This window comes from Gadus morhua, chromosome 16 (genome assembly GCF_902167405.1).
Source record: "Gadus morhua chromosome 16, gadMor3.0, whole genome shotgun sequence".
Lineage (NCBI taxonomy): Eukaryota > Metazoa > Chordata > Actinopteri > Gadiformes > Gadidae > Gadus > Gadus morhua.
Genome location: NC_044063.1, coordinates 2645056 through 2669420, shown reverse-complemented (window position 1 = coordinate 2669420; position 24365 = coordinate 2645056). Strand labels below are relative to the sequence as shown.

Sequence of the window (24365 nt, the reverse complement as noted above, 5' to 3'; positions counted from 1 at the left end):
AGAAAGAGAAACGACAATATATCTCTGTCTGTACAGTAAGGATGTTCATAGAACCAAGTGCCAAGCCCTAACACTCACTAGGTTAACCCATTCCCCGTACACAACAGCAGGGGCGCTGCCAGGAATTTTGGGCCCTATGAAAGATTCTAATTTTGGGCCCCCCCCAACATCTATCGACTGTTTTGGTAAACATGGCCCAGCATCACAATAGCACTTCAGTTAGACTTTTCGTTGCCCCTTCATGGAGTATGGGTTTGTGTGACTTTAAATAAGGGTATGAACTTACTTATTAAACGTATTTCATTCAGTTAGTGACATCATGTAATTCAAGTAATAAACTAAGTATTTATAGCCTACTGTCTTTTAGGCAGCAGTCTTATACATATTGTCCAATAGCTGCTTAAACACAATTTTACAACAATGTCCTTCTCTCATGCTAAAATTGGACTTGACCCAGTTTGGTTTCAACACATCAACTTTTCAGCAAATCCAAACACACTGTTTTCCACACAACACAAATACCTATGGAAATCCAATGGAATTTTGTGTTGAAAATAAAGCTGTGTGTACAGATTCACAAATACAGAAATTTGATTGTTATGCTAAAATTGTCTGTAAGCAGCTTGAAACTGTACTACAATTGTCAGTTTGATTATTGATTACCCATTCATGTAGTTAGTTACCTTGCTTTGTAATTGAGAGTACATTACAATGTTAAACCAGTACATGGCAGCATAAGCCTGTGGATGCTTCACAGCCAGAGCCCCAAGAAACCATAAGAGTACTCACAATTTCATACCTTGTATAACTGCAATAGTCTTTTCAGAAGACATGATGCACTGCAAAAAAATCCACCGTTTCTGCTTACTTTAAACACATATTTATTATGCAAGTACAATTTCAAATTCCATAAATAGTACATAAAAAAGATACATTAAAAAGATAGACTCTTATAGGAACTGAATTAACATTACAATTGCTTGACATCAACACAAATATTTACACTTCAGCTTCAAACAATATGAAAAAAAATCTCAATTTACACTGTTCATGAATAAAAAGTTTAATTGCTGAAGTCTAAAGTGCAAAAAATAGCTCCAAGTAACAATCAAAATGTAAACAAAGAACATAATTTACAGTGCAATTGCATACAATATCAATGGATCCACATTGTAGACATCAATAAAAATATACAAGTAACAAGAGTTACAGTAAAAGAAAGAAAAACATTCTGTTTTCTCGAACCTAACGACTGACCGTTAAATACTGAAATATGATCTAGCCTAGAAGGCACCCTCATTCAAAACTTTCATCCTAAAGCAACTAACATCCTACCAAACTAATGTTGCTTACCTCCTTCTCCGAAATGGAATCCAGTCGTGGTGGCCGTGGGCGGATCTAGTCCTCCTCCTGAAGTTGAAAATGCACATATTTAAGACACGTTAGGTTCTTTTGAAAAAAATATTTTGTATTAAAAGACTAGTTTATCACGGTTGTTCGTCCACATTTGCCGTTTGTTCGCTGTGACAATAAAGGTGGAGTTTTTAAATAGAAAACTATGCTAACTAGCATGCTCTCTTGGAGGCTAATCCAAGAATTCTGCTTGTTAGCCTACCATTTGATAGAGTTTGAAAACGCAAGGTCATTGAGTGAGCATACCTTCTTTATTGGCGAATAATTGAGTGACCAGTTGCCTGCCTCTTTTGGCCCTCTCCTCTTTCTCCCGTCTTTCCTTCAGTTTTTGCCAACCTGACTTCATTTCTGTAGCTGTCACCACCAGCTCACCATCATGTGGTTAAGACCTGACCTCAGCCAGCCCAGCCGCTCTGTACACCTGCTGCCAGTGCCAGCATCTCACATTTCGGATGCTGTTCGATTCAACGCATCGTGCGTTGCGGCTGAACCATTTCGCAAGAGCTCAGGGGGAAGGCCAAATGACAATATGTTAATTAACTAACGAAAACGTTATGGAAATCGACAGTTGTGAGTTTAATACGTTTATTTCCAATTACCATTTCTTTGTAATGAGACATTTAAAAAAAAAAAAAAAGGCAAGAATATTAATATTATATTATTAATTGCCATCCGCGGGCCGTGGGCCGTGCTGCGTTGGGCTGGGCCCTTAGAATCAGTACCACTTTTCCCCGCCAGGCAGCGCCCCTGCACAACAGAGATAGCTAGGATGAGATGCTACACAATGCTAGGTACTATTTTTAAGTGCCAGGACGTATTGCATACAATAAGTGTGTAAGAGGGTTGTGTGTGTGTTTGTGTGTGTGTGTGTGTGGGGAGGGGGGGGGGGGGGGGGGTAAGGGGAGAGGGCTATGCAGAGCCTAGTTGAACCCTGAACAAGAGTCTTTGCGGAAGCTGGTGTTTCCCTTGAAGACTTGGATCTGTGTTCCGGTTTCCCCTGGAAGAGCAAACACAAAGGGTTGAGCTTCAGTTCATGGAGATGTTCGGCTGAAAGGAGATGGATCCCTTTCGTCCTGTGTGGCAGGGCGTGGCCGGGGGGCGGGGCTTGAGGCCCGTCTCGCTGATCAGCCGTCGTCATTAGCTGCTGATTTGAGAGATCCTGGCTCTCCTTTGATAAGGAACCGTCCCGTGGATCGGCCCGACCGTGGAGAAAGAGGAACAGTGGTTCTGACAAATTGAACCGGTTTCAGCGCAGCTTCCCAAAGCATGGCGGGGGTATCTGAGTGTCTGGGCCTAAATTATTTTTTTTTGTTCCGGTTTCCGACTGTCCCTGTCAATTTATGTGCGACCCAAATTATTTTATGAGCTTTAAAAAAAAAATAAAAAAAAAATCAATAGATATTTGGATGCAAATTATAATTACGTTTTTGTACAGCACCTCTTCATTCTGTACAAGGATGAGCGAATTTTCTCGTTTTTAAATGAAAACAACCTACCTATCATTCGCTGCCGCTGGAAAAAATAAAATAAATTCCCTACCTACCCATGACCTCAACTGACAACCAATAGGAACCAAAGTTTTTTTAGGCCCTATGTGTCTAGTTGTCCATTCTATACTCATTGGTCTGACTGTTATCTCAGATCTTCTTTAAGGAAGTCCAAAGGAAGGAAATACACCTCCCTCCATGCAAGGCCTCTCCTCTCCCCTGTGCTCCGCTGCACCTGCTGAGTGAGTGACCTGTTCAGGGGGCATATGGTATGCCTTATCCCTTAGATGTGTGTGTGTGTGTCTGTCTGTCTGTGTTTGTGTGCATGTTTGTGTTGTCTGTGTGTCTGTGTGCATGTGCGCATATGTGTGCGTGTGCAGGTTTGTGTGTTTGTGCGTGTGTCTGCGAGCGTGTGCGTTTGTGTGCGCGCATGTGTGTGTGTCTGTCTGTGTTTTTGCGCATGTGTGTGTTTGTCTGTGTGCATGTGCGTGTGCGCATATATGTGCGTGCGCATGTGTGTGTTTCTGCGTGTGCATGCGTGTGTGTTTGTGCGTGTGTCTGCGAGCGTGTGCTTCTGCGTGTGTGTGTTTGTCTGTGTGTTTGTCTGTGTGTGTGTGTGTCTCTGTGTGTGTGTGTGTGTGTGTCTCTGTGTGTGTGTGTGTGTGTGTGTGTCTGTGTGTGTGTGTGTGTGTGTGTGCATTTGTCTCTGTGTGTGTGTCTCTGTGTGTGTGTGTGTGTGTGTGTGTGTGTGTGCGTTTGTCTCTGTGTGTGTGTGTGTGTCTCTGTGTGTGTCTCTGTGTGTGTGTGTGTCTCTGTGCGTGTGCGTGTGCTTGTGTGTGTGTGTGTGTTTGTGGGGGGGGCTCCGGTGTGGCCCAGTGGCAGCCAGCAGCACAGGGGGCGGCTCTGTGCGCGGGCCGGAGTGTAAGACGACCCTGGCTGCTCTGTGTGGTCTGAATGGGGAGGGGGGAGCTGGGGTCAGGGGTCACCGAGGCCCAGGGGGGCCCCTGTTCTCTGGCTCTCTCAGGACCCCGTCACAGATCACACTCCCCGTCTCAGTTACCCCTCCTTGGGAGGCGTGGGAGGGGCCGAGCCGAGGCCATCTTAGTTCAGCCGCTGGGAAGAAGGGGGCGGGGCATGGGAAGGGGGCGGGGCATGGGAAGGGGGCGGGGAATGGGATCCCAGGTGAGCTGGGAAAAGAGGATTCCTGCTTCGGCCATGGATTTCCAAACACTGCGGAGCCCAGTAAATAATAATACTAATAATTGATCCGTTTTTTATAGCGCTTTTCTGAATACTCAAAGACGCTTTGCAAATAAGAAAGGAATACATACAGACGGTACAGACACTCAAACAGAAGGGAAAAAATAAACAACACCACAACAATAGGCGACACATTAAGAGAGCGGGGGAGAGTGGAAGATGGCGGAGGATGATTAGTCAAACGTTGTAGGCGGTCCTGAAGAGATAGGTTTCAAGTTGACTTTTGAATGAACAGTGTATCAGAGTTTCGGATGGCCAGTAGGAGGGAAATTCAATTCAATTTCAAATTTATTTGGGTATATTTTGTTTATAAATGTGCAATTAAAATATAAATGTAATATTTGATGCATCGCACCAGTTATCCTTAGGCTCAAAACAATGATAGAATGATTTTGAATTTTGAATTATTCCCTCTCAAGGTTCTGTTGTGTTTCTAGAAACTTGATATGTCCCTAGTGGCAGAGCACTGTAACGACCTGTGTTCACAGGACACAGGTGCATTGACTACTGATGGGTGCGTTGTGTGCCGTAGACACCCTGAAGGAAGGCAGCACGCGGATACGTGTTGGTGAAATGATTTATTACTGTAACAATCTACAAAAGGCTTTTAAATGGAAAATCGACTGAAGTGCCTGAACCTAGATTAATCATTATCATCTTGCTTTTGTTGTTATAATTTAAATTATAATCCCCTTCCGCCTGACAACTTTTTCTCCTCAACATTACAACGAGCTCTGATATTTCGTGGAAACGATGATTCACTCTGAAGGAGAGGTGGCTGAAAAAGGGACTCCATCCACCAGAGTGTTGTATAAAAGTAAGACTAAAGCAGTAGGATATATAGTCCTAAAAGTAAAAAGAAAGAGTATAAAACCAGCTCCCTTCCCCCCCTCCCCAGGCCACCTCCTCCGACTGATCCTCTGTTTCATTACTTTGCTGCTCCTGTTTGCTTCCAAGCCATCCGAGGACCCCTCGTGGGGCTGGAGGTCTTTGATGGCCCGGGCATGCCCCCTAGTGTGGCACTGCTTAGACATACTTATCGACCACTTCCTGCTCCGACAACGCAGCCCGCACGTCCACGCACCGGAATCCCTCCGATCCCTCAGCGCGGTGTCATTTATAGTTTGCGACGGCAACTTTAGCCGCCGTTTCTGAGGGCGTCAAAGGAGTCAGTGAACCCCAGTGGTCAGACGGGCACTTCCACTGCACCAGAGAAAAGGGAGATAAGCTGTTTCCTTTTTGCACAAAAGCTCAGGTTTACCAACTGTTGAGTGAGGAGATTATCAGGCTCTCTCTTGGACGTCCACCAAGAAGATGGCGATGATAGAGTTTCCCGGTGCAGTCATCTCATTTACAGGTCGACTTTTTAATGAAGTGGTTTCCAGCGGTGGATAGACGCTGTGGTCCGACGTCGCGGACGGCGCCCGGAGACAACGCAGGGCGCCAGCTGGGATGTCGTACTTTAACACTCATAACAGGGTGAGTGGAGAACAACGGGGTTCACCATCACAGCAGGGCTGTTAAGGTGTCCAGCTCGGCTCCTGTCCAGCTCTAGCCGGAGCGGGGCGGGGGCGGGGGGGGGGGGGGGGGATGTCAGAGGAGTAGCTCCCGTATCATGTGACCCGCCGCCCCGCGTCCTTTGGTCCTGGTCCGGCCCACATCGGGGGTGGGGGACCGCTTCTGGCCGGCGCTGTATCCCCTGTCACAAAAGCACCTTTCTACACAAGAGGGTTACAGAGAACAGGGCACAGAACAGTGGTTCTGCTTGGGTTGGCTCCAGTGTGCCGTAGATTAGCATGTAGTTGGGTTTCAGACCTCCCCCATGCCCGGACAGATACTCTGATTGGTGGGGGTGGCCGTTGTCCCTCGGACGCTGGCGGGGACATCAGCGAGAGACGGGGCACTTGCTCGTATCTCCAGCCACTGCTAGAGAGAAGGATAAATGAAAGGACCAGGCACGCAAAACAGGGTAAGGGCTCTTGGTTATCAAATAACATCAGATCGGGGTTCAAGTGTGTCGTAGATGATTGAAGAGGGTTTCGTACGCACCAACGATGGTGTTTCAGAGTTGTCCGTACCTTTTGGTGTCTTACTGGCCTTTTTCAGGAGTCAGGCGTTTTTAAAGTGCTCTGTAAAGGAACACGTACTGGATGAAAAGCGAATCGCTTTATGTTGATTCAGGTTAAAGACCCTGAACTGTGAACTGTGAAACTGCCTGCCTACTAAACATACCTCCGAACAGATCCCAGGTAACCATGACGATCGTCAGCTGTCACTCGGTGCTTTTCGCGGTGGTTGCGGTGGCCCTCGTCATGGCTCCTTGCTTCCAGGCCAAGACCACAGCGAAGCCCAAGCACCACTACACCAAGAAGCCCCCCGCCCCCCCAGCCACCGCACACAGCCCTCGGACCCCCGGCTCCCCAAAGACCCCGCTGAAGGCCCCGGAGAGTAAGCCCCCGCGTGCAGCGGAGCCCCCAGCGCCGGCCGCCGCAGAACGGACCCCCTATCCCAGAGACGTGGTCCCCGACCACCACATGGAGGGCACTCGCCCCCCCAGCGCTGGGAATGAGAACTACACACTAGATTACAACGAGTGTTACTTCAACTTCTGCGAGTGCTGCCCGCCTGAGAGGGGACCCAGGGGCCCGAAGGGGGACAGGGGTCTGGCAGGTACGGTCGTTGTCGGACCGGACGGAGCCCGGGTTACACAAATACATAATACGATGCAAATAACCCACGACCTATTCTATTAGCAGGGCCAGACCGAGCAGAGCCAGGGCCCACTGGCTTACCCGGACCGCAGGGTCTCAGAGGCACTGTGGGATTGAAAGGGGACAAGGGTAAATATGATTCAGTAGTAGGAGTAGGAGTAGGAGTAGTAGTAGTAGTAGTGACGGTATTATACTGATACGGTAATCCCTCTGAGTGGAACCAATGCTTAATTTGTTGTTTCTCATGAGCTAAAGGTGATCGAGGAAACGTTGGATTGGCGGGGTCACCGGGAATTCCTGGAAAACCTGGAGAGAAAGGTATTCATTTTGAGGGTAGTAAATGCTTCCTTTGCAAGACGTGTTGTAACCTGAGCCAGAGTCCTTGTCCCCGCAGGTGAAGGTGGTTCTGACGGCCGGAACGGAGAAGTTGGGTTACAGGGCAGCCCCGGAGACAAAGGGGAGCCCGGCCTCAATGGGACGGCTGACAAGGGAGAACCAGGGGCCGAGGGTCCGACCGGACCTCCGGGTCTGGCTGGGGAGACGGGCCCCAAGGGAGACAAAGGCGACAGGGGGGAGTGTGGCACCTTTGGGGAGAGAGGTAACACAGGGGCCCGCGGGGAGCCTGGACATCCTGGTATTCCGGGCGGAATGGGTCATCCTGGATTGAACGGCAAGTATGGCCCCCCGGGTCAGCCAGGGGTCCGGGGAGACCCGGGGCCCCCTGGACCTCACGGGGAACCTGGGGTGAAAGGGCCGCAGGGAAGCCCAGGACTAAGAGGCCTTTTCGGTCCAAAGGGGGACCGCGGTTACCACGGCATGCGGGGCGAGCGGGGCCACCGCGGGCTGAAAGGCGCCAAGGGGGCGGGGCTTCCCCAAAAGCGCTCGGCCTTCAGCGTGGGCATCACGCCGAGCAAATCCTTCCCGCCGTCCGGTTCCCCGATCCGCTTCGACAAGGTCTTCTACAACGAGGAAGGCCAGTACAACGCCTCCTCCCACAGCTTCACCTGTGTCCACGCCGGGGTCTACGTCTTCTCCTACCACATCACCGTGCGGAACAAGCCACTGCGGGCGGCCCTCGTGGTGAACGGCTCGCGGCGGATCCGGACACGGGACTCCCTCCAGGGTCAGGACATCGACCAGGCGTCCACGCTGCTGCTGCTGCGGCTGGCGGCCGGAGACCAGGTGTGGCTGGAGACCCTCAGGGACTGGAACGGAGCTTACGCCAGCAGTGAAGACGACAGCGTATTCTCTGGGTTCCTGCTGTACTCGGACGAAGCGTGATGCTCGACAATCAGCCCTGGCCTGACTCCGTAAACGGACTGCGTTTAAAAGCGACGGCAATTGAAGCCTCTCGTTCACACAGAGGGTGGAGTCAGTCAGGGGCGCCGACCGCTGTCGTGAGCGGTGCTTGTGTAGAGCTGGTTTTAAGGTAACTTGCTCAGGGACACCTGAACACCTTTTGCCTGAAGGAGCTGAGGATTCAAACCAGGAATCAGACGACGTACACCTCCTGAGCTACTGCTGCCTTATATCTGCAAATGAGGCCTACATTTGTTTGTTGAACTACCTGCAGAACTACAGGAACCTACGTCTACAGACAGTTCATCCACTGTCATGGGACATCTCAACGCTTGAAGCCAGCCAATGTTGGGTTTTGATCTTACTCAATCTTATGGCTGAATTTAACCAACACTATTTGCAACACTTATGAACCGGACATATTTACTCTTCCATTCTCTATTTCAACACCATGACACCACATTGTAACTGAAGTTTCACTTCACTTTTTGGACCCAGGGCGTTTCCATAACTTTCTCGTTATTAGCACATCTGCCTCTAATCTCTCAATCTAACTGTTCTATTCCTACATTGCAAACAAACAGCTACTATTTATATATATATGTATTGATATATATATATATTCATATTTCATTGTAATGTTACGCAATTAAGATCTAGCAAGTATAGCTAGGATATACGACGGGTAAACAGTAAGAGAATGATGATTTTGTTCTAAAACTCTTCCAAACAAAGTTTGTCCTTCTCTGTAACTCCAACTACATAACAATATGTAATCACTTTTAAATATTAAAGGGTTGTAAAACAGGTGTTGTAGTTTATAAAAAAATCTGTTAATCATTATAAATCTTTAAATCTTTCCTATATTCCTAAAAGTAAAATTGTTTTTAGCCATATTTTGTTCTGCCAAAAAGGGTATTTGTTTATTTGATTCAGAAAGCCTATGTCATTTAAGTTGTTACATAATTTCATTTAGAATCACATAGATTTGCGATGAATATGGTGGACAACAACTTGAAAAATAATTAAAGATTACAAAAAAAGGATTCAGTGTTCATTAGTCATTATTGTACTTGATTTCATATCGGCTACATGATTATTGCAGAGGATCCCGACTCAGACAGCCAGAGGCTCCCCTCAGAAGAGGCTCCCCTCAGAAGAGGCTCCCTTCGTGGGGAGAGGGCTCCAGCAGGGATGGGTGCATGGCTCAGGGTCTGAACCGGAGACAAGAACAGGGATATGAGCAAATCGCTGAATGCAAATTCAGGATAAAGACCCAGAGGGCCGATCCATGACCATGGGTCAAGTGTGGGCCGCTTACTCAACATATCTCCTAACAGAAGGTCAATGGGCTGCATTCATGTACCCCTTTTCTAACCAGTGGCCACTCGAAGCGCTTTACAATAGCGCCGGACATTCACCCATTAACACACACAGTCACACCCCGACGGCGGTGACGACCATGTAAGGCGACAGCCAGCTCGTCGGGAGCAGGTAGGCTGAGGTGCCTTTCTCAGAGACACCTCGACACTCCGGGGACTGGCGCCGGTGATCGACTTGCCATCTTCCGGTTACCAGCCAACCCGCTTTACCTCCTCACGCCGCCGCAGATCCAAGGCAAACCATGAGGATCGTCTGCCACAACGGTCACCTTTCTGTTACGCTCACGTTATGCTAATTATAACGGATGGATATTGATGAGGATCACCTGTATTTCCTCGGCTCGCTCCACTTGTGGAGCTTCAGCGAGGGAACCCGGGCCCCGCAGCTGTACTCCCCCTCCTTCGCCAGGACAACCAGCCTCGCTCTCTTCTGAGACCGGGCGATTCCTTCCAGTTTCGTCCCGTCTCTGTAGAAGTAGACGTGAACTTCAGCGGCCGGATCCGGTTTGATGAAGGTGAACGTGCAGTTGAGAGTCATGTCTTTGCGCTTAGGGTTGGCGTTCTCCTCCAGCGACAAAATGGGCTTAGAAACAACCTCTAAGAAACGGTGAGAAAAGGTGGAGGAAATGTTGATCATTCCAAGTTCGTAAAATAAGCATCATCAGCAGTGCACTGTACAGTAAACCAACGAGTCAGCATATTTAGATTAGTTTACCAATAAACATCGTCATTGGAAAGTATAGATCAGCTCACCTTCGACAGTCACCGGATTGCCTAGAGATTTGGCAAGGTTTTGCTGTCCATCAAACCAACCGGCCAAACAATGGTATGTGCCCTGATATGTGAGGTTGACGTTAGGGAGGGTGAAATCTGCCATCCCGTCAGTTCGACTTGACACCAAGACATCGTCTTTGTACAGATACACCTCGGTCAGCATGGGCGTGCCCCGCACCCGACACTGGGCGTCCAGGGTCGTCCCCACCAGGACGGGCTGTCTCACCGTCAGCAGGACATTGCCCACTAGAGGACGGGAGGGGACATGACACTCTGATTAACACCGGGAGGATTAAATGGTGTGTGGACATCGTTGTGATGATTTGTGAAGGTTTCTGTGAAAACATTTAAGTTGATTAGTTTAACTTTTTGAAAAGTATATGGCGCTATGTAAATATTCACGTTTGTAATTAGTATTCGTTCCAGGGGGGCCGGAAAGGAAAGAGACAAATTTAATGAATGTCTAATTTGCATATTTGTCATTGTTTTGTATTCCATATGATTATTATTAAGATTGCATAATATCATGGACCCATCAGGCTTCGTTCCGAGTTCGAGTCATGATGTCAAATGTCGGAACATCATGCACGGTAAACACAGAGCTAGAAGCCTACGAAGCAGCAACGTGTTTTGACCCTTATTTGGATTTCATGCCTTTTGTTTGCATTATTCCCTTTTTACAAGTAAATGGTCCAACTAATTAAAGAGTCACGTCCTTTTTGGAGTCAAGCTCATTGCTTCTATTGGCTTACTAAGCGTTGTGAAAGAACATAGAGCTCTGAAGAATAAGTCCCGCCTCCGATTCCCTCGGTCAAATGTTTATGTAGCCTAGTTAAAGTAGTAAACGATTTTTAATACTACTTTAACGGCACCGACAATCCAAAATCCAAGTCGAAACTAAATGGAAAAAATGTGTAGTTCAAGACGTGACGCAGCTTTTACTTCTTCGCCGCCTACAGAGTTTGTTAAAGCCTACGATCATTCTAAACCTCATGTTATTTCCCATGGACATTTGACCGAGGCAACCGGGAGCCTCGGAGGCGGGACTTATTCTTCAGTGGTCTATTGGCATGACAAACGACGCACTCACTGTCGATCGAGATACTGTGTGGCAGGCTCTTGGGGGTGTAAATGATCCCCCCTGCCCCCCTCCTCTCCCCCCTGCAGGTGTAATTCCCAGCGTCCCCGACGGCCGTGGAGAGGATGGTCAGCTCCCCGCGCCGATCCAGCCGCTGGTCGTCCCGAAACCACACGTGTTCCCACGTGGACCGGGGGTCAGTGACATCGCATGTCAGGCGGATGGACTCCCCGTGGAATACGGCGGAAGGGCCCATGTTGGTCAGCGTGGCTTTGAATTCTTCTACAGGGAAAAATGTTAAAGAGGTGATATCGTGCCTTTTCCCTTGGCTTTAGACTGTTATAGGATGTAAACATGTTGTACGTCGGCTAAGCTACAACAATCTAAGACCGAGACAGGAGGAGTGTTCGCGCCAACCCGAGAACGCCCCTCAATAGGTGTGACGGCGTTTTAGTCCGTCAGTTGATCATCTGCCACGATGCCATTGATTAACCCGCTGGAAGATGAATGCAATAAGTGTCAAATTGAGTTTGAATTTTTTGGAAAGTATTTAATACATACCACCCACTTCTTCTGAACGAAGCACGGTCAGTAGCGTTGAAACAACTGAAACAGAGCCATCGAAGAATAAGAAACATAGGCATAGGTTACACGTTGTCTGCAGTTTAAAGACGCGCGCGCGCGCACACACACACACACACACACACACACACACACACACACACACACACACACACACACACACACACACACACACACACACACACACACACACACACACACACACACACACACACCTCTCTCTCTCTCTCTATATATATATATATATTAGTGCTGTCAGTTAAACGCGTTATTAACGACGTTAACGCAAACCAATTTTAACGGCGTTAATTTCTTTATCACATCTTTTTTTTTTTGGCTCAAAACAAAGAAGCAGTAGCCTGACTGCTATGTTCAAGGCAGTATGTTTGTATGTTCATCGTTTAATTGCACTGTAGGCTTTGTTTTTGTATCGTCCTGTTTTGATCAGTATATGCCAATGTTGTTATCAATAAAAAAACATTTGCACAAGGCAAGCCGATGCACTTCTCCATGTTGATAAGAGCATTAAAATGAGAACAATTAATGGGATGAAGAAATCAAGGGATATTTAGCATAGAAAAAAGATTTGCGATTAAACGCGATTAATCGTGAGTTAGCTATGACATTAAATTAAATATTTTATTCGCTTGACAGCACTAATATATATATAGGCTATATATATATATATATATATATATTATAAACACATTTATAAACATATTCTCTCTCTCACACACACACACACACATAGGAGGGACTCACCGAGGAGACAAAGGGGCCCATCCATCTCGTCTGTTCGTCCAGAAGACCTTGATTCAAACTTCTCTCTTCTCTTCTCTTTTATAAAGCAAACGGGAACTGAAAGTTTGTGCTCTTTCTCCACAAATCCCCCAGGATGTCCTCTTACAAAACCGGTTGGCACTGAAATGAAGCCATTGCTAAGGTCCACTTTAGGTCATGAGAAGCCAGAGTTATGTGTGAGGATTCACTTCGCTTTCAGAGATCCCCATTTCCCTGCGAACCCAGTTAATTAGCTCCATATTGTAACGGTTTTCTATTTATTCATTACTATCCACCGTTTAGAAAAGTCTTCGAACAGCCACCACAGCAAGCAGGCATACCCGTTTTTATATCATATATATTCTTTAATGCATGATACTCACATCATACATGATGGTAGACAATAGCAACACTAAGGGAATTAAAAAGGAATATAAGCAGGTATCAAACCGTCAGAACATTTTGACTTTTTATTATTATTCTATCTTAATGAAACAAGCTCATGAATGGTAATAAAACACTGTTTCTTCAATAACTTATATTTAAATAAAATAGTTTGTATTACATAGCTCCTTGTTAAACAACACCAAACCTACATGGTTAGATTTTTTTTTACTTCCCAATACCTGATCAATGTTAGTGCATACAATGAGATGACTCGATCGATCAATATCGGTGCCCTGACGGCACACATCAGTGGTGTGAGGTCTTTGAATAATAGATAGGTAAAAGAAGAGTCCTAAAACAAATGAATCAAATCCCCCTGCCATCCCCCCAACAGAGCCTGAAGGCCTCTCACCTACACACCGACAGACGGCCTCGTCAAAGTGCTGTTGTGTACAAAGCTGGAAAATGCATTGATGGTTATTGTTTTGATTTATATATATATATCAGTGGCGGCTGGTGGTTTTTAAAGTGAGGGAGGAAGGACTGCGCGCTTGGTTGCCATTGGCCTGCTTGCACTGTTGGTGTATGGTGGCATAATAATGTGAGACTCAAGTTGTTTCAGGGTGTTTTGGTGAACTACAAAATAGCAGGGAGGGAGTTATGTGAACAAAATGTATACAAAGCCACCAGTGGCATCACTGTAATTTGAGAAGGAAAGGATGCAAAGCATATTAGTCAAATCAGGCCTACTATTGATTTGTAAAAGTAAATAAAAAAATCTGGGCCTATTATTGGGCCTATTTTTGCCCTCACTGACTGAAGTTATTTAGCTGTGTTTATTTTCAGTTACAATTGCTTGTAATGCTACCAGTAAGTCATGCGTACCTAGCAAACCATGTAGCACTCACAACACTGACGTTGCCATTATTTCTGATGACCTTGATTTTGGGAAGTGGTCTACCTCTTTCTGAATGAATGGAATGGTTTTTGTAATAAGACGTTAACAATGTCCTCCGTTTCCAATGTTTCCATTGTGCATTTAGGATCTCGCTATCGCAGATTTCACTTGCTCTGCGTCTCTCAGACTGAGCACCGCGGCAATGCAGACCGGGTTTGTTATCGACAGCGTTGCCAGATTGGGCAGATTTCCCGCCCAATGATAATTTTTCCAGCCTAACATGGTTAAAAGTAGCCCAATTGGGTGGGAAATCGGACCAATCTGGCAACACTGCTCAACATCCAGGGATCCTGCTTATTGGTTCATAGCGCAGACGGATAGATTTTTGCGCGAATCAGACTCCTTAAGGTCCCACCCACTCAGAGGAGGATTTTCCTCCTCTCTCCCATTGAAACCCATGTTATCCACCGGCCGCCAGTACTTTCGAGAAAATGAATGGGAGTGGACGGCGGCGAAGGGAGGACGTTCCTCCCTGAAGTAATTGTCAATAGGCGATAGGGGGTGCTAATGTCCCTTTACCTAGGGAAACGAACATTATATATTCAAAGGCAATAAAGTAGTCATATTTAAGGGCATTAATTCATTACAATAGTCGGGGCAATCTACATTTTTTATTCTCAACAATTTTAGGGAGGATCTTCCTCCCTCTCCTCAATGGAGAAGCCTCCACTGAATATATAATTATCTCTCCACACACACACACACACACACACACACACACACACACACACACACACACACACACACACACACACACACACACACACACACACACACACACACACACACACACACACACACAGTTAAAAATGAGACAAAAAAAGAAAAGAATAAATTGAATAAAACTACAGGACCATGAACCCATGTTTCTGACTCCTCAGCCAATCGTTTAAAAGCTCAGACAGAGAAGTCAAAGAAGTAAAACGATATCTCCCTGCCATGACAAATAAATAAAGGGAAGGGCGAGGGACACCCAAATCAATCCCAGTTCATTAAAAGCATTAACGTGGCACGTCTTAAAGAGGACATGCACAGAAGAATGGATCTTATTGCACCCGGAACATTTCGTAACCGCCATTGCTGAGAAAAAGATCGCTTCCCTAAACGCCGCTATTGAAAGCAGTAGTGTCGCAGAACAAAAAGACGCACACGTCTATCTACACAACACTTGTAGATCTTCTGCAGATGGATTACCAATGCAAAACCCCCCACACACACACACACACACACACACACACACACACACACACTTCATTTCTACATGTTCTGGTGGAGTCCGAGTGGGAAGAACTACCGATCTGCGGAGTGTTAGGTGCAATGATGCACATCACACATCATTTCATAGAAACTAGTATGACACCTCATTAGTATTATACTCTTGTCGTTCATTTTCTTTTTTGTTGTTATGATTCTAAAGTGGCCTAATATCAGCGTCATCTCTAAGGAAGCTAAACGTGCGAGGGGACGGAAGGGCCCCCACAGAGGGGCCCCACAGAGAGCCTCATAGAGGGGCCCCCAGAGAACCCTACAGAGACCCCTACAGAGGGGCCCCAGAGAACCCTACAGAGACCCCTACAGAGGGGCCCCAGAGAACCCTACAGAGACCCCTACAGAGGGCCCCCAAAGAACCCTACAGAGAACTCTACAGAGGGCCCCCAGAGAACTCTACAGAGGGGCCCCCAGAGAACCTTCCAGAGGGCCCCCAGAGAACCTTCCAGAGGGCCCCCAGAGAACCTTCCAGAGGGCCCCCAGAGAACCCTCCAGAGGGCCCCAGAGAACCCTCCAGAGGGCCCCCAGAGAACCCTCCAGAGGGCCCCCAGAGAACCCTCCAGAGGGGCCTCCAGAGAACCCTCCAGAGGGGCCCCCAGAGAACCCTCCAGAGGGGCCCCCAGCGTCCGTCTGGAGTGATGCTGCGGGGGCACGGAGCTGCTCTGCGGGGGGGGGGAGTCCCGCGGAGTGGAGCCTGCTCTGGAGTGTGATGAAGGGGACCGGGGCCCCTGGGGGACGCTAGGTCACCGGGCGGGGGGGGGGGGGGGGGGGCGGGCAGGCGGGGCCCCATCACCCGGCGAACAGCTGTGGCAGCAGCGGCGGCGGCAGGAGGTCGTTCTCCACGTTGTCGGCGTCGATGGCCGACGGTGCGGGCGGGGCCTCGGTCGCCGGGGGCGGGCCCTCGGTCGCCGGGGGCGGGCCCTCGGCCTCCAGGGGGGGCCCCCCCAGGGCGCCGTGCACCCTGTGCTCCACGTCCTGGCTCCAGTCGATGAGGTCGCTCTCCAGCCGGCGGGCCCCCTCCATGACGCGCTCCTGGCGGACCCCCAGGCCGGTCAGCAGGTCCAGGCCGCTCTGGACCTGCTGCAGTGAGGGGGGGGGGGCCGGGGGCCGCGGGGGGGCCGGGGTCTGGCCCGACATGTGGAGCTCAAAGTCCTCGGAGCTCATGTTGAGGGAGCGGCCGTCCAGCTTCTCGATGAAGGCCACAGCGCAGCACTGGAGGAGGGGAGGGGGGGAGGAGGGGGGGGAGGAGGGGGGGGGAGGAGGAGGAGGAGGAGGAGGAGGGAGGGGGGGAGGGGGAGGGAGGAGGGGGAGGAGGGGGGGGGGAGGGAGGAGGGTGAGGAGGAGGGGGAGGAGGAGGAGGGTCAGTGGGTCCTATTGCTGAACCACACAGTGTCTCTCTGTCTGTGTGTATGTGTGTCTCTCTCTCTCTCTCTCTCTCTCTCTCTCTCTCTCTCTCTCTCTCTCTCTCTCTCTCTCTCTCTCTCTCTCTCTCTCTCTCTCTCTCTCTCTCTCTCTCTCTCTCTCTCTCTCTCTCTCTCTCTCTCTCTCTCTCTCTCTCTCCCCCCACACTTCACTCACTCCCCCCCCCACCTCCCCCCTCCCTCTCACCAGGTTGGTGAAGTAGTATCCCCCCTCCCTCCCCCCCCACCCCCCTCACCAGGTTGGTGAAGTAGTATCCCCCCTCCCTCCCCCCCTCCCCCCCACCCCCCTCACCAGGTTGGTGAAGTAGTATCCCCCCTCCCTCCCCCCCTCCCCCCCACCCCCCTCACCAGGTTGGTGAAGTAGTATCCGTCCTCTCCGCTCATGATGCGGCTGGGGCTGCAGAAGCGCGTGATGTACTGGATGTTGGACTGCAGCCGCGGGGGGTTGGCCTTCAGCACCGTGTAGATGAGCGCGGGCAGGAAGTCGTCGGCCGACGCCGGCTCCCCCTTGGTGGCCCGGATGGCGCTGAAGATGTGCTTACTGCAGCGCGTGATGCAGGCCAGCTTCTGCTGCGGGACGCGCCGGGAGTCCATCTCGATCACGTCTGCAAAACGGGCGGCGGGGCGCGTGAGAGGGGGCGGGGCCTGGCGGCGGGCGGGCTAGGACACGCCCACGGCGGGTTAGGACACGCCCACGGCGGGACCTACCTGTGATGGCTTTGACCACGCTGTCCGACACCTCGGGAATCTCCTCGTCCACGGGGACGCACAGCATCTCCATGGTGACCCAGTGCAAGGCCCTGGGGGGGGAGGGGTCACAGGCGGGGGTCACAAGACACTCCGGCTCGGGGGGGCCGCCATGTTGGTTTTCCAACCAATCAAAGACCTGGAGCTATAAACCACTCCCCTTAAAGAGTATGGAGGCCCCGAAGGGATTGGGGACCGCCTCCATGTGTCATGTCTAACTGGTCAGGTAACTAGTTATCTGGTGAGGTAACTATTTATCTGGTGAGGTAACTAGTTATCTGGTGAGGTAACTAGTTATCTGGCGAGGTAACTAGTTATCTGGCGAGGTAACTAGTTATCTGGTGCGATGACTAGTAATCTGATCAGTAACTAGTGTTCTGGTGGCCTGTGGACCCGGTTTGGACCCTTCAGATGCAGGGAGCCCAGTGTGAAGACTGGGAGGAGGTTGATCAGCTCAAGGTATAAGTTATCATTTCAATAAATCCAAATCCAAACGAATGCCAGGCCTGCAGCCTCTGCCAGCGAGGTGCGATGGTCTTGCACCTCGCTGCCAGAGCTGTACCGTGTGCAGAGCAGTCCGCTCCATCTCTGCCACGGGCGGGCCGTGGCAGAGCACCAGAGAATCCCTCGCTTCGGTGCCACTTCCGCATTCCGTGTTTCCCAACAGACCCGACCGCTGACCTGACCTTTGCAAAACGGGGGTCGAAAGGTCAGCGGAGGAGGAACCAGACCGCCATGACGGCCTATAGGGAGGAGGAGGAAGAGGAGGAGGAAGAGGACGGGGAGGAGGAAGAGGAGGAGGAGGAGGAGGAGGAGGAAGAGCCAGCCCGCCCCGAGGGCCTATAGGGAGGAGGAGGAGGAAGAGCAGGAGGAGGAGGAGGAGGAGGAAGCCTGGCCTGAGGGTCTATAAGGAGGAGGAGGAGGAGGAGGAGGAGGAGGAGGAGGAGGAGGAAGCCCGGCCTGAGGGTCTATAACAGTCATACTCAAGTAGCGGCCCGCGGGCCTTTTGTGGCCCGCGGGGTGTCTATTAATGGCCCTCGAGCTGTTTTGAAAAGTTTTTTTAATTATAAAAAAAAATAAATAAAAAAAAATCGTGCTGGCCGCTCTTATTTTGAAACCGCGCGCCGCGATATCAATACGAGGCTGGGGGTTGCAACGATAAACAGATAGCACTCCAGCCCACAGACCGCTCCAGCCCTCCCAAACTCGAGGCAGACAGTCCATCTCAGCAGCAGTCAAGGCCGATTTAGGGTAGTTTTAGACGCAGAGACGTAAGCACGTAATTTACACAAGGGACTTGTTTTAGACAAGTTTTGATTTACGGTTCCTTTAAGGTTCCTTAAGGATTGCGCGTGTTGCAAGGGGATTCTCCGCCAGAACAGTAGGGGGAGCAACGAACAAATCTGTGGGCGTGGAAGTGGAAATCGCTGGCTTGTTTATATTTATAATTATCATAATTCGTTCTTGTGTTTTCTTCTTCTCCTTCTTCAAAATTCTTCATTCGCTTCTGTCACGGCCTCTTAAAAATGGCGCTATTATGGTGTAAAACCGGAAATGTGAGACTCCTGAAAGGATGTGGTTAGCTGGCCAATCACAGTCTTTGCGAGCTGCGTAGGGCCGTAGTGTTTTAGTCGCATAGTCAGGAATTTTGGACGACGCACTTAAGCACGTAAGGGGGGATATTTTACCGCGCAAGGGGGGGTTATGTATCTTACGTGCTTACGCGTTACGTCTAAAACAGAGCATATATCGGCCTCAGTCAAACGTATGCCGACCGGCCCCTTGAGTCACTGAAAATTTTTTTTGTGGCCCCTCATCATTTCTACTTGAGTACCCCTGGTCTATAAGGAGGAGGAGGAGGAAGAGGAGGAGGAAGAGGAGGAGGGGGAGGAGGAGGAGGAAGCCCGGCCTGAGGGTCTATAAGGAGGAGGAGGAGGAAGAGGAGGAGGAAGAGGAGGAGGGGGAGGAGGAGCAGAAGGAGGAGGAGGAGGAGCAGGAGGAGGAGCCCGCCCTGTCCCTCTAGGAGCGTTCCCGTTGCCTCCTACCTGATCCTCTTCTGGATGGCCAGGTCTTTGTCCTCGTCGTCGGTGGACTCGGGGCAGAAGACGCCCTCGTAGAGACGGCTCATCATGTACCGTTCCACCTCGTCCATCACACTCTCCACCTGCTCCGACGAACCTGGAGGTTACAAACACACGTAAACAAAAACTATTTTACAGACACACACACACGTGTGTGCGCGCGTGCGTGCATGCGTGTGTGTGTTACTCATAAATGCAGTACCTTTGAACTGAGTGTGGAGGTAGTCAGAAAGTTTCTGGTAGAAATCCTGGACACATTCAGAGAGCTCCTCAACACCCAGTTCCTTGAACACAACGAGAAAAAAGGAATCTTGAATTCACTCACAATGCACGACACATATTAATAATAAAACGAGGATATTTGCAGGCACCCAGTGAGACACAGAACCTCGCACATTGTGGCAACCCGGCCCCAAACCCTCCGGCCAGGCGGCCCGAGGGAGAGGTGGTGGAGGGCGTGTACCGCCGACATCCACCAGCCGGAGCCAAAGAGCATCCATTGCGTAACGCCAATCAGCAGAATGGAGAACACCTGCGACGGAGGGTGAGGCACCCTTTAAAAAGCTGTTTGTTTTCCCAGAGAGGGGAACCAGGAGACAGAGAGGACGAGAGTAACCCCTGGAACCCGATACGGCCAAGCAGACTGCTGGATCTAACGGATCTCCCCGGCGGCGCACACCAGGACGACGTGCGCCGACACGGCACGCACCAGACACTTCCCTGGACGGCAGCGTGGCTCACGGAGCCACTTGTATGATTTTTGTTTTTCCTGCGTTGGGTACCGACCCCGCAGTTTACTTTTCTTATTAATGAATAAACGCCCCACCGGGCTTTGAACGCGTCTTAGAGTGTGGTATTTCTGACGTGAGAGACATTCCTGGGGCCGGGTCGCCACAACATGTTCAACACAAAGGAAGCGTCTCCAACAAAAAGATGCAACGCTCCATCCCAAGACCTGCAGCCGAGCGGGCGATCCTGGGTCACCTGCTTCAGACTCAAGACTCACCTGGTCCCAGTTCACCTGGACTCTGCATAGCCTTACCCCCCTCCCACCCCTCCTACTTACTGCATGTGGTACGTCCTGGCACTTAATGTACACACTTATTGTATGTCGTACTAAGTTATAGTACTTAGTTGGGTAGACTCTTACCCTAGCTATCGTTGTTGTTTCAAAGGGAATGGGTTAACCTAGTGATTGTTAGTGTTTGGCACTTGGTTCTATGAACATCCTTAATGTAACGACAGCGATATATCGTTGCCCCCCCTGGCCACGCCCCCCTGGCCACGCCCCCTGGCCACGCCTCCCCCTCTTGTACAACATGCCGTCGGTGAACGCCCCTCACCCTCTTGTAGAACATGCTCTCCGTGAACGCTCGGCACTGCTTGAAGATCTCGCGGCCCGGTCTCAGGGGCTTCAGGAAGTCGATGAAGTCCCGCGTGGCTTGGTCGGGGTCCGGGGGGCCGTGGCGGGGACCCCCCGAGGAGCCGGGCGCCGCCTCCCCCGAGATGTGATCTGTAGACAGAGCGCGGGATGAACACGTCACCTGTTCAGATTTTTTTGCAACACTCTTCACCAAATGCTTCTTCACAAGTGGCAGCTTGTGATCAAAAATGTGGATCACCCCCCATAAAAAAAATTGAATTGAATAGATTTGATTACCTGTATTCTGGTGCATTTTGGGGACGGCTACTACCTATTACCTACTATTCATTCAGATTCATAACCTACATCCTGACTTGCAGGGCCTGGACAAGCTTACACTGCATATACAAACCTACTTCACTGCCATTCCACCAGCCATTGCTATTAGACCCATTGTTGTTATTCTGATATTGAGACAAATCATGATCACTGTCCTATAGCGTCCATTTTTTGTGAGTCTCAATGTCTACTTCAAATGCAGTCAGAAATATGGGACAGTTGCTTAATTTTGTTTATATGCTACAGGCCGAAAGACTAAATTAATATGTAACTTACTTGCTCCTTTTAAGTATAACATTGCTTGGGGAGTCCAATTCCTCCACTGAAAAGGGTGGAAAGTACTTACAACTCTCTGCTAGTTAGCGATCTATCTCTTCTCTACATGTAGTTGTGTTGCACGAATGCTGCTGAAGGAGTTAGGATATTTGATGATTCGCTGAATTGTCCAATCATGTGGTGATAACAAAAAAGAAAAGCGATACCATTGGCCTGGGGCGCACACTGGTGCGACCCGAGGGCGAATTTTTCTTGCGCCAATGAAAAGCTGTCTCTGCTTGATAGACAGCAAAAAGTTAGCGAGCTTACATTGACTTCAACTTGGCCGGCGCCCCTGACTTGGAGGAGGGCTTTATTTCGAATGACCAATAACTAGCCTAGCCCAAATCATTGACGTTCAGACGCATTTAAATGGTTCCTGGCAGTGACAAGTGTCTCACACAATTAACCCAGGATAAACGCTATGTATTTTTGTTGATTTATTTCGTATTGATAATAGTTGATTAATAGTTGGCAGATATATTCAAGTGGATATTTCACGGAGGGGTGGCATCCTAGCGCCCCCTATTGACCCTCCGCCACTGAAGGGGAGCTATAATACCACCAGGTGTGAGTGTGATTAACCGTTACAAGCCGTTTTGAAAATGTGCCTCTTCTGACCTCACAGGTGGGCGTGTCCACCGAGATGTGTGCTGGCTAGATCAGTCTACCAGCCTACCCAGTGGACTGTAGCAAACGTTGCTCTTCTAACCGTCACACGTCTAGGTCGACACGTCCACCTGTGATGTCAGAGGCTGCACATTTCCAAAACGGCTTCTAACGGCTTATCACGCTCGCACCTGGTGGTATGATAGGTCCCCTTTAAGTCTCCGTGAGGCGAAGATCATTTGTTCGATAAATAAATCAAACAGTCCTCATGATGCGAGTTACAAGATGATCCACAGTGGGCCTTGATAAATCAATAAACAATATCATCAATCATCGAATGGACGAACAACTCGGCTTCAGACGGACAAGACAAAACAACAAGGACCTACCTTTTTTGGGCGGTGTTTTTGTGGAGGTGCTGAACAGTTTTGCGACCGTTTTGACTTTACTGGCCTTTTCCTTGGGTTTCTTTTCCTCCCGCCTGCCCGAGGCGGGAGGCTGCGTCGGGGCCGTCTGGTGGGTGCTGGCGTAGGCCACCTCCTCCTCTTTCTGCAACCTGGGCACAAGTCGGGAACAAAACACCAAACCATCTCATACAGGTCAGGATATAAACACTGAGACACGACACACACACCTATCTATCTATACACACACAAACATATAACCACACACACACACACACACACACACACACACACACACACACACACACACAGTACATGTTTGCAAACCTCTCTGCAAGGGCCCAGTCTTCCTGAATCTGAGTCTGTTTGTCTTTCTGGTTCTCGTCTCTCCAGCATTTTGAACACAGGCCTCTCCAGGCTGCGTTGCCGTAGAACCCACATCCCTTGGTGCACAGCAGTTCCGATTGGTCCAGGTGGATGCCACTGCGTTCAAACCTCTGCGTCGTCATGCCTTCGTTTTGCTATGATTTCTGACAGGAGCATGAAAACAAGATCATTGATAATTAAAAACTTTCTGTGGCGGAATCGGGGCTCAATGAGCTATAATCGTGCAACATGTCATGCCAATACAAGCGGAAAGCATCCAGTAACAGGTTAACACTAATCCAGTAACAAGTGATGTGAACAGTAACACAGTAATGTTGACAACTTGATATCGAACAGAATGGACCTGAGATATTAAAAGGACCGAAGACACAACCTAGTGACGCCTCCTAGTGGACCCGTTTAACACACTGCGAACTTTAAGTTAAGTTATCAACACAGGAGCTTCAACTATGTGTCCTGACTCGTCTTCTCAGAACTCAGCTGACTCCCACAAGGACGTATCATTATACGGTCTCTCTCTGGTCTCTCGTATCATTATACAGACATGGTCTCTCCCTGGTCTGGACGTTGTCCTCTGGGTTACAGTCCAAAAGTCACACCTCGGCCGCTGGCTGTTTAATAAACGACCTACTTCACGATCAGAGACACTGTCAAAAGGGCAAATCGGATCAGTGTGTTGACATCGGCGGCGCGTCCTGCGGCTCGTCAAGCGTCGGGGTCTGGGGATGAGACCCCCAGGACCAGGACAGGCGCTGCGGGGTACGACGTGTGTTCTTACCGGAGACGTGCAGCATGTCAACGTCAAAGACCTCTTCCGCTGGAGCTCCGGGCGGCTGGAGTTTGCTTTAGCTTGGACTAGTTGGCTATCTCTGCTTCCCAGCCATTTTGTGTTTATGGTGGAATGTGTCAGGTTTTCTTCCTGTGCTGGATGGGAGCGTGTTTGGGGTTGCCACCTAGAGGATCGGAGGAGTACCGTGTTTTTTCTTTTGGTCAAATAGGGAATTTTAGCTCTTCCAAATTCTGTAATTTGGATGTTTTAAAGGTTTGCATACCCGATGGTTCCTTCCTGGATATCTGTTGATGGCTTAGATCTGGGATTGAGGCCATGAACATAATTTACATTTATATTTAGGGCATTTAGCAGACGCTTTTATCCAAAGCGACCTACAATAGACACTAAACGTGTCTGAACTAAGAGTCCAGAACTAACACGTCTGAACTAAGAGCTCAGACGAGTTTATATCTGAAGAACAGAGTCAGAGAGTTATTATTGGAATGGCGCCTCGCCTTTGCATATTGCCATATTGGCATGAAGATAA

General features: G+C 49.4%; 4 protein-coding genes and 1 long non-coding RNA gene across 4 annotated transcripts; 2 read left to right on the top strand and 3 right to left on the bottom strand.

Annotated features, from left to right (window-relative positions):
- The window catches only part of LOC115560668 (vitellogenin-2), a 434163-nt gene that overhangs the window by 318165 nt on the left and 91633 nt on the right, over positions 1–24365 (top strand).
- On the bottom strand, positions 4720–6534 carry LOC115560730 (uncharacterized). The gene is made up of 2 exons (XR_003979824.1): positions 6393–6534; positions 4720–6289 (listed from the first exon to the last, which is right to left on the bottom strand). It is a non-coding gene; the product is annotated as an uncharacterized LOC115560730 (long non-coding RNA).
- otol1b (otolin 1b) lies at positions 6288–8152 on the top strand. The gene is made up of 4 exons (XM_030380256.1): positions 6288–6830; positions 6917–7000; positions 7127–7189; positions 7266–8152. Exons 1-4 carry the CDS (start codon positions 6416–6418, stop codon positions 8150–8152), a joined length of 1449 nt encoding a protein of 482 aa, XP_030236116.1. The 5' UTR covers positions 6288–6415.
- On the bottom strand, positions 9067–12877 carry LOC115560707 (high affinity immunoglobulin gamma Fc receptor I). The gene is made up of 6 exons (XM_030380226.1): positions 12749–12877; positions 11966–12010; positions 11417–11686; positions 10306–10572; positions 9879–10149; positions 9067–9384 (listed from the first exon to the last, which is right to left on the bottom strand). Exons 1-6 carry the CDS (start codon positions 12771–12773, stop codon positions 9378–9380), a joined length of 885 nt encoding a protein of 294 aa, XP_030236086.1. The 5' UTR covers positions 12774–12877; the 3' UTR covers positions 9067–9377.
- On the bottom strand, positions 15515–23982 carry rabgef1l (RAB guanine nucleotide exchange factor (GEF) 1, like). The gene is made up of 9 exons (XM_030380173.1): positions 23825–23982; positions 22987–23189; positions 22645–22811; positions 20973–21142; positions 19832–19913; positions 19594–19726; positions 17510–17601; positions 17150–17406; positions 15515–16592 (listed from the first exon to the last, which is right to left on the bottom strand). Exons 2-9 carry the CDS (start codon positions 23166–23168, stop codon positions 16170–16172), a joined length of 1506 nt encoding a protein of 501 aa, XP_030236033.1. The 5' UTR covers positions 23169–23189; positions 23825–23982; the 3' UTR covers positions 15515–16169.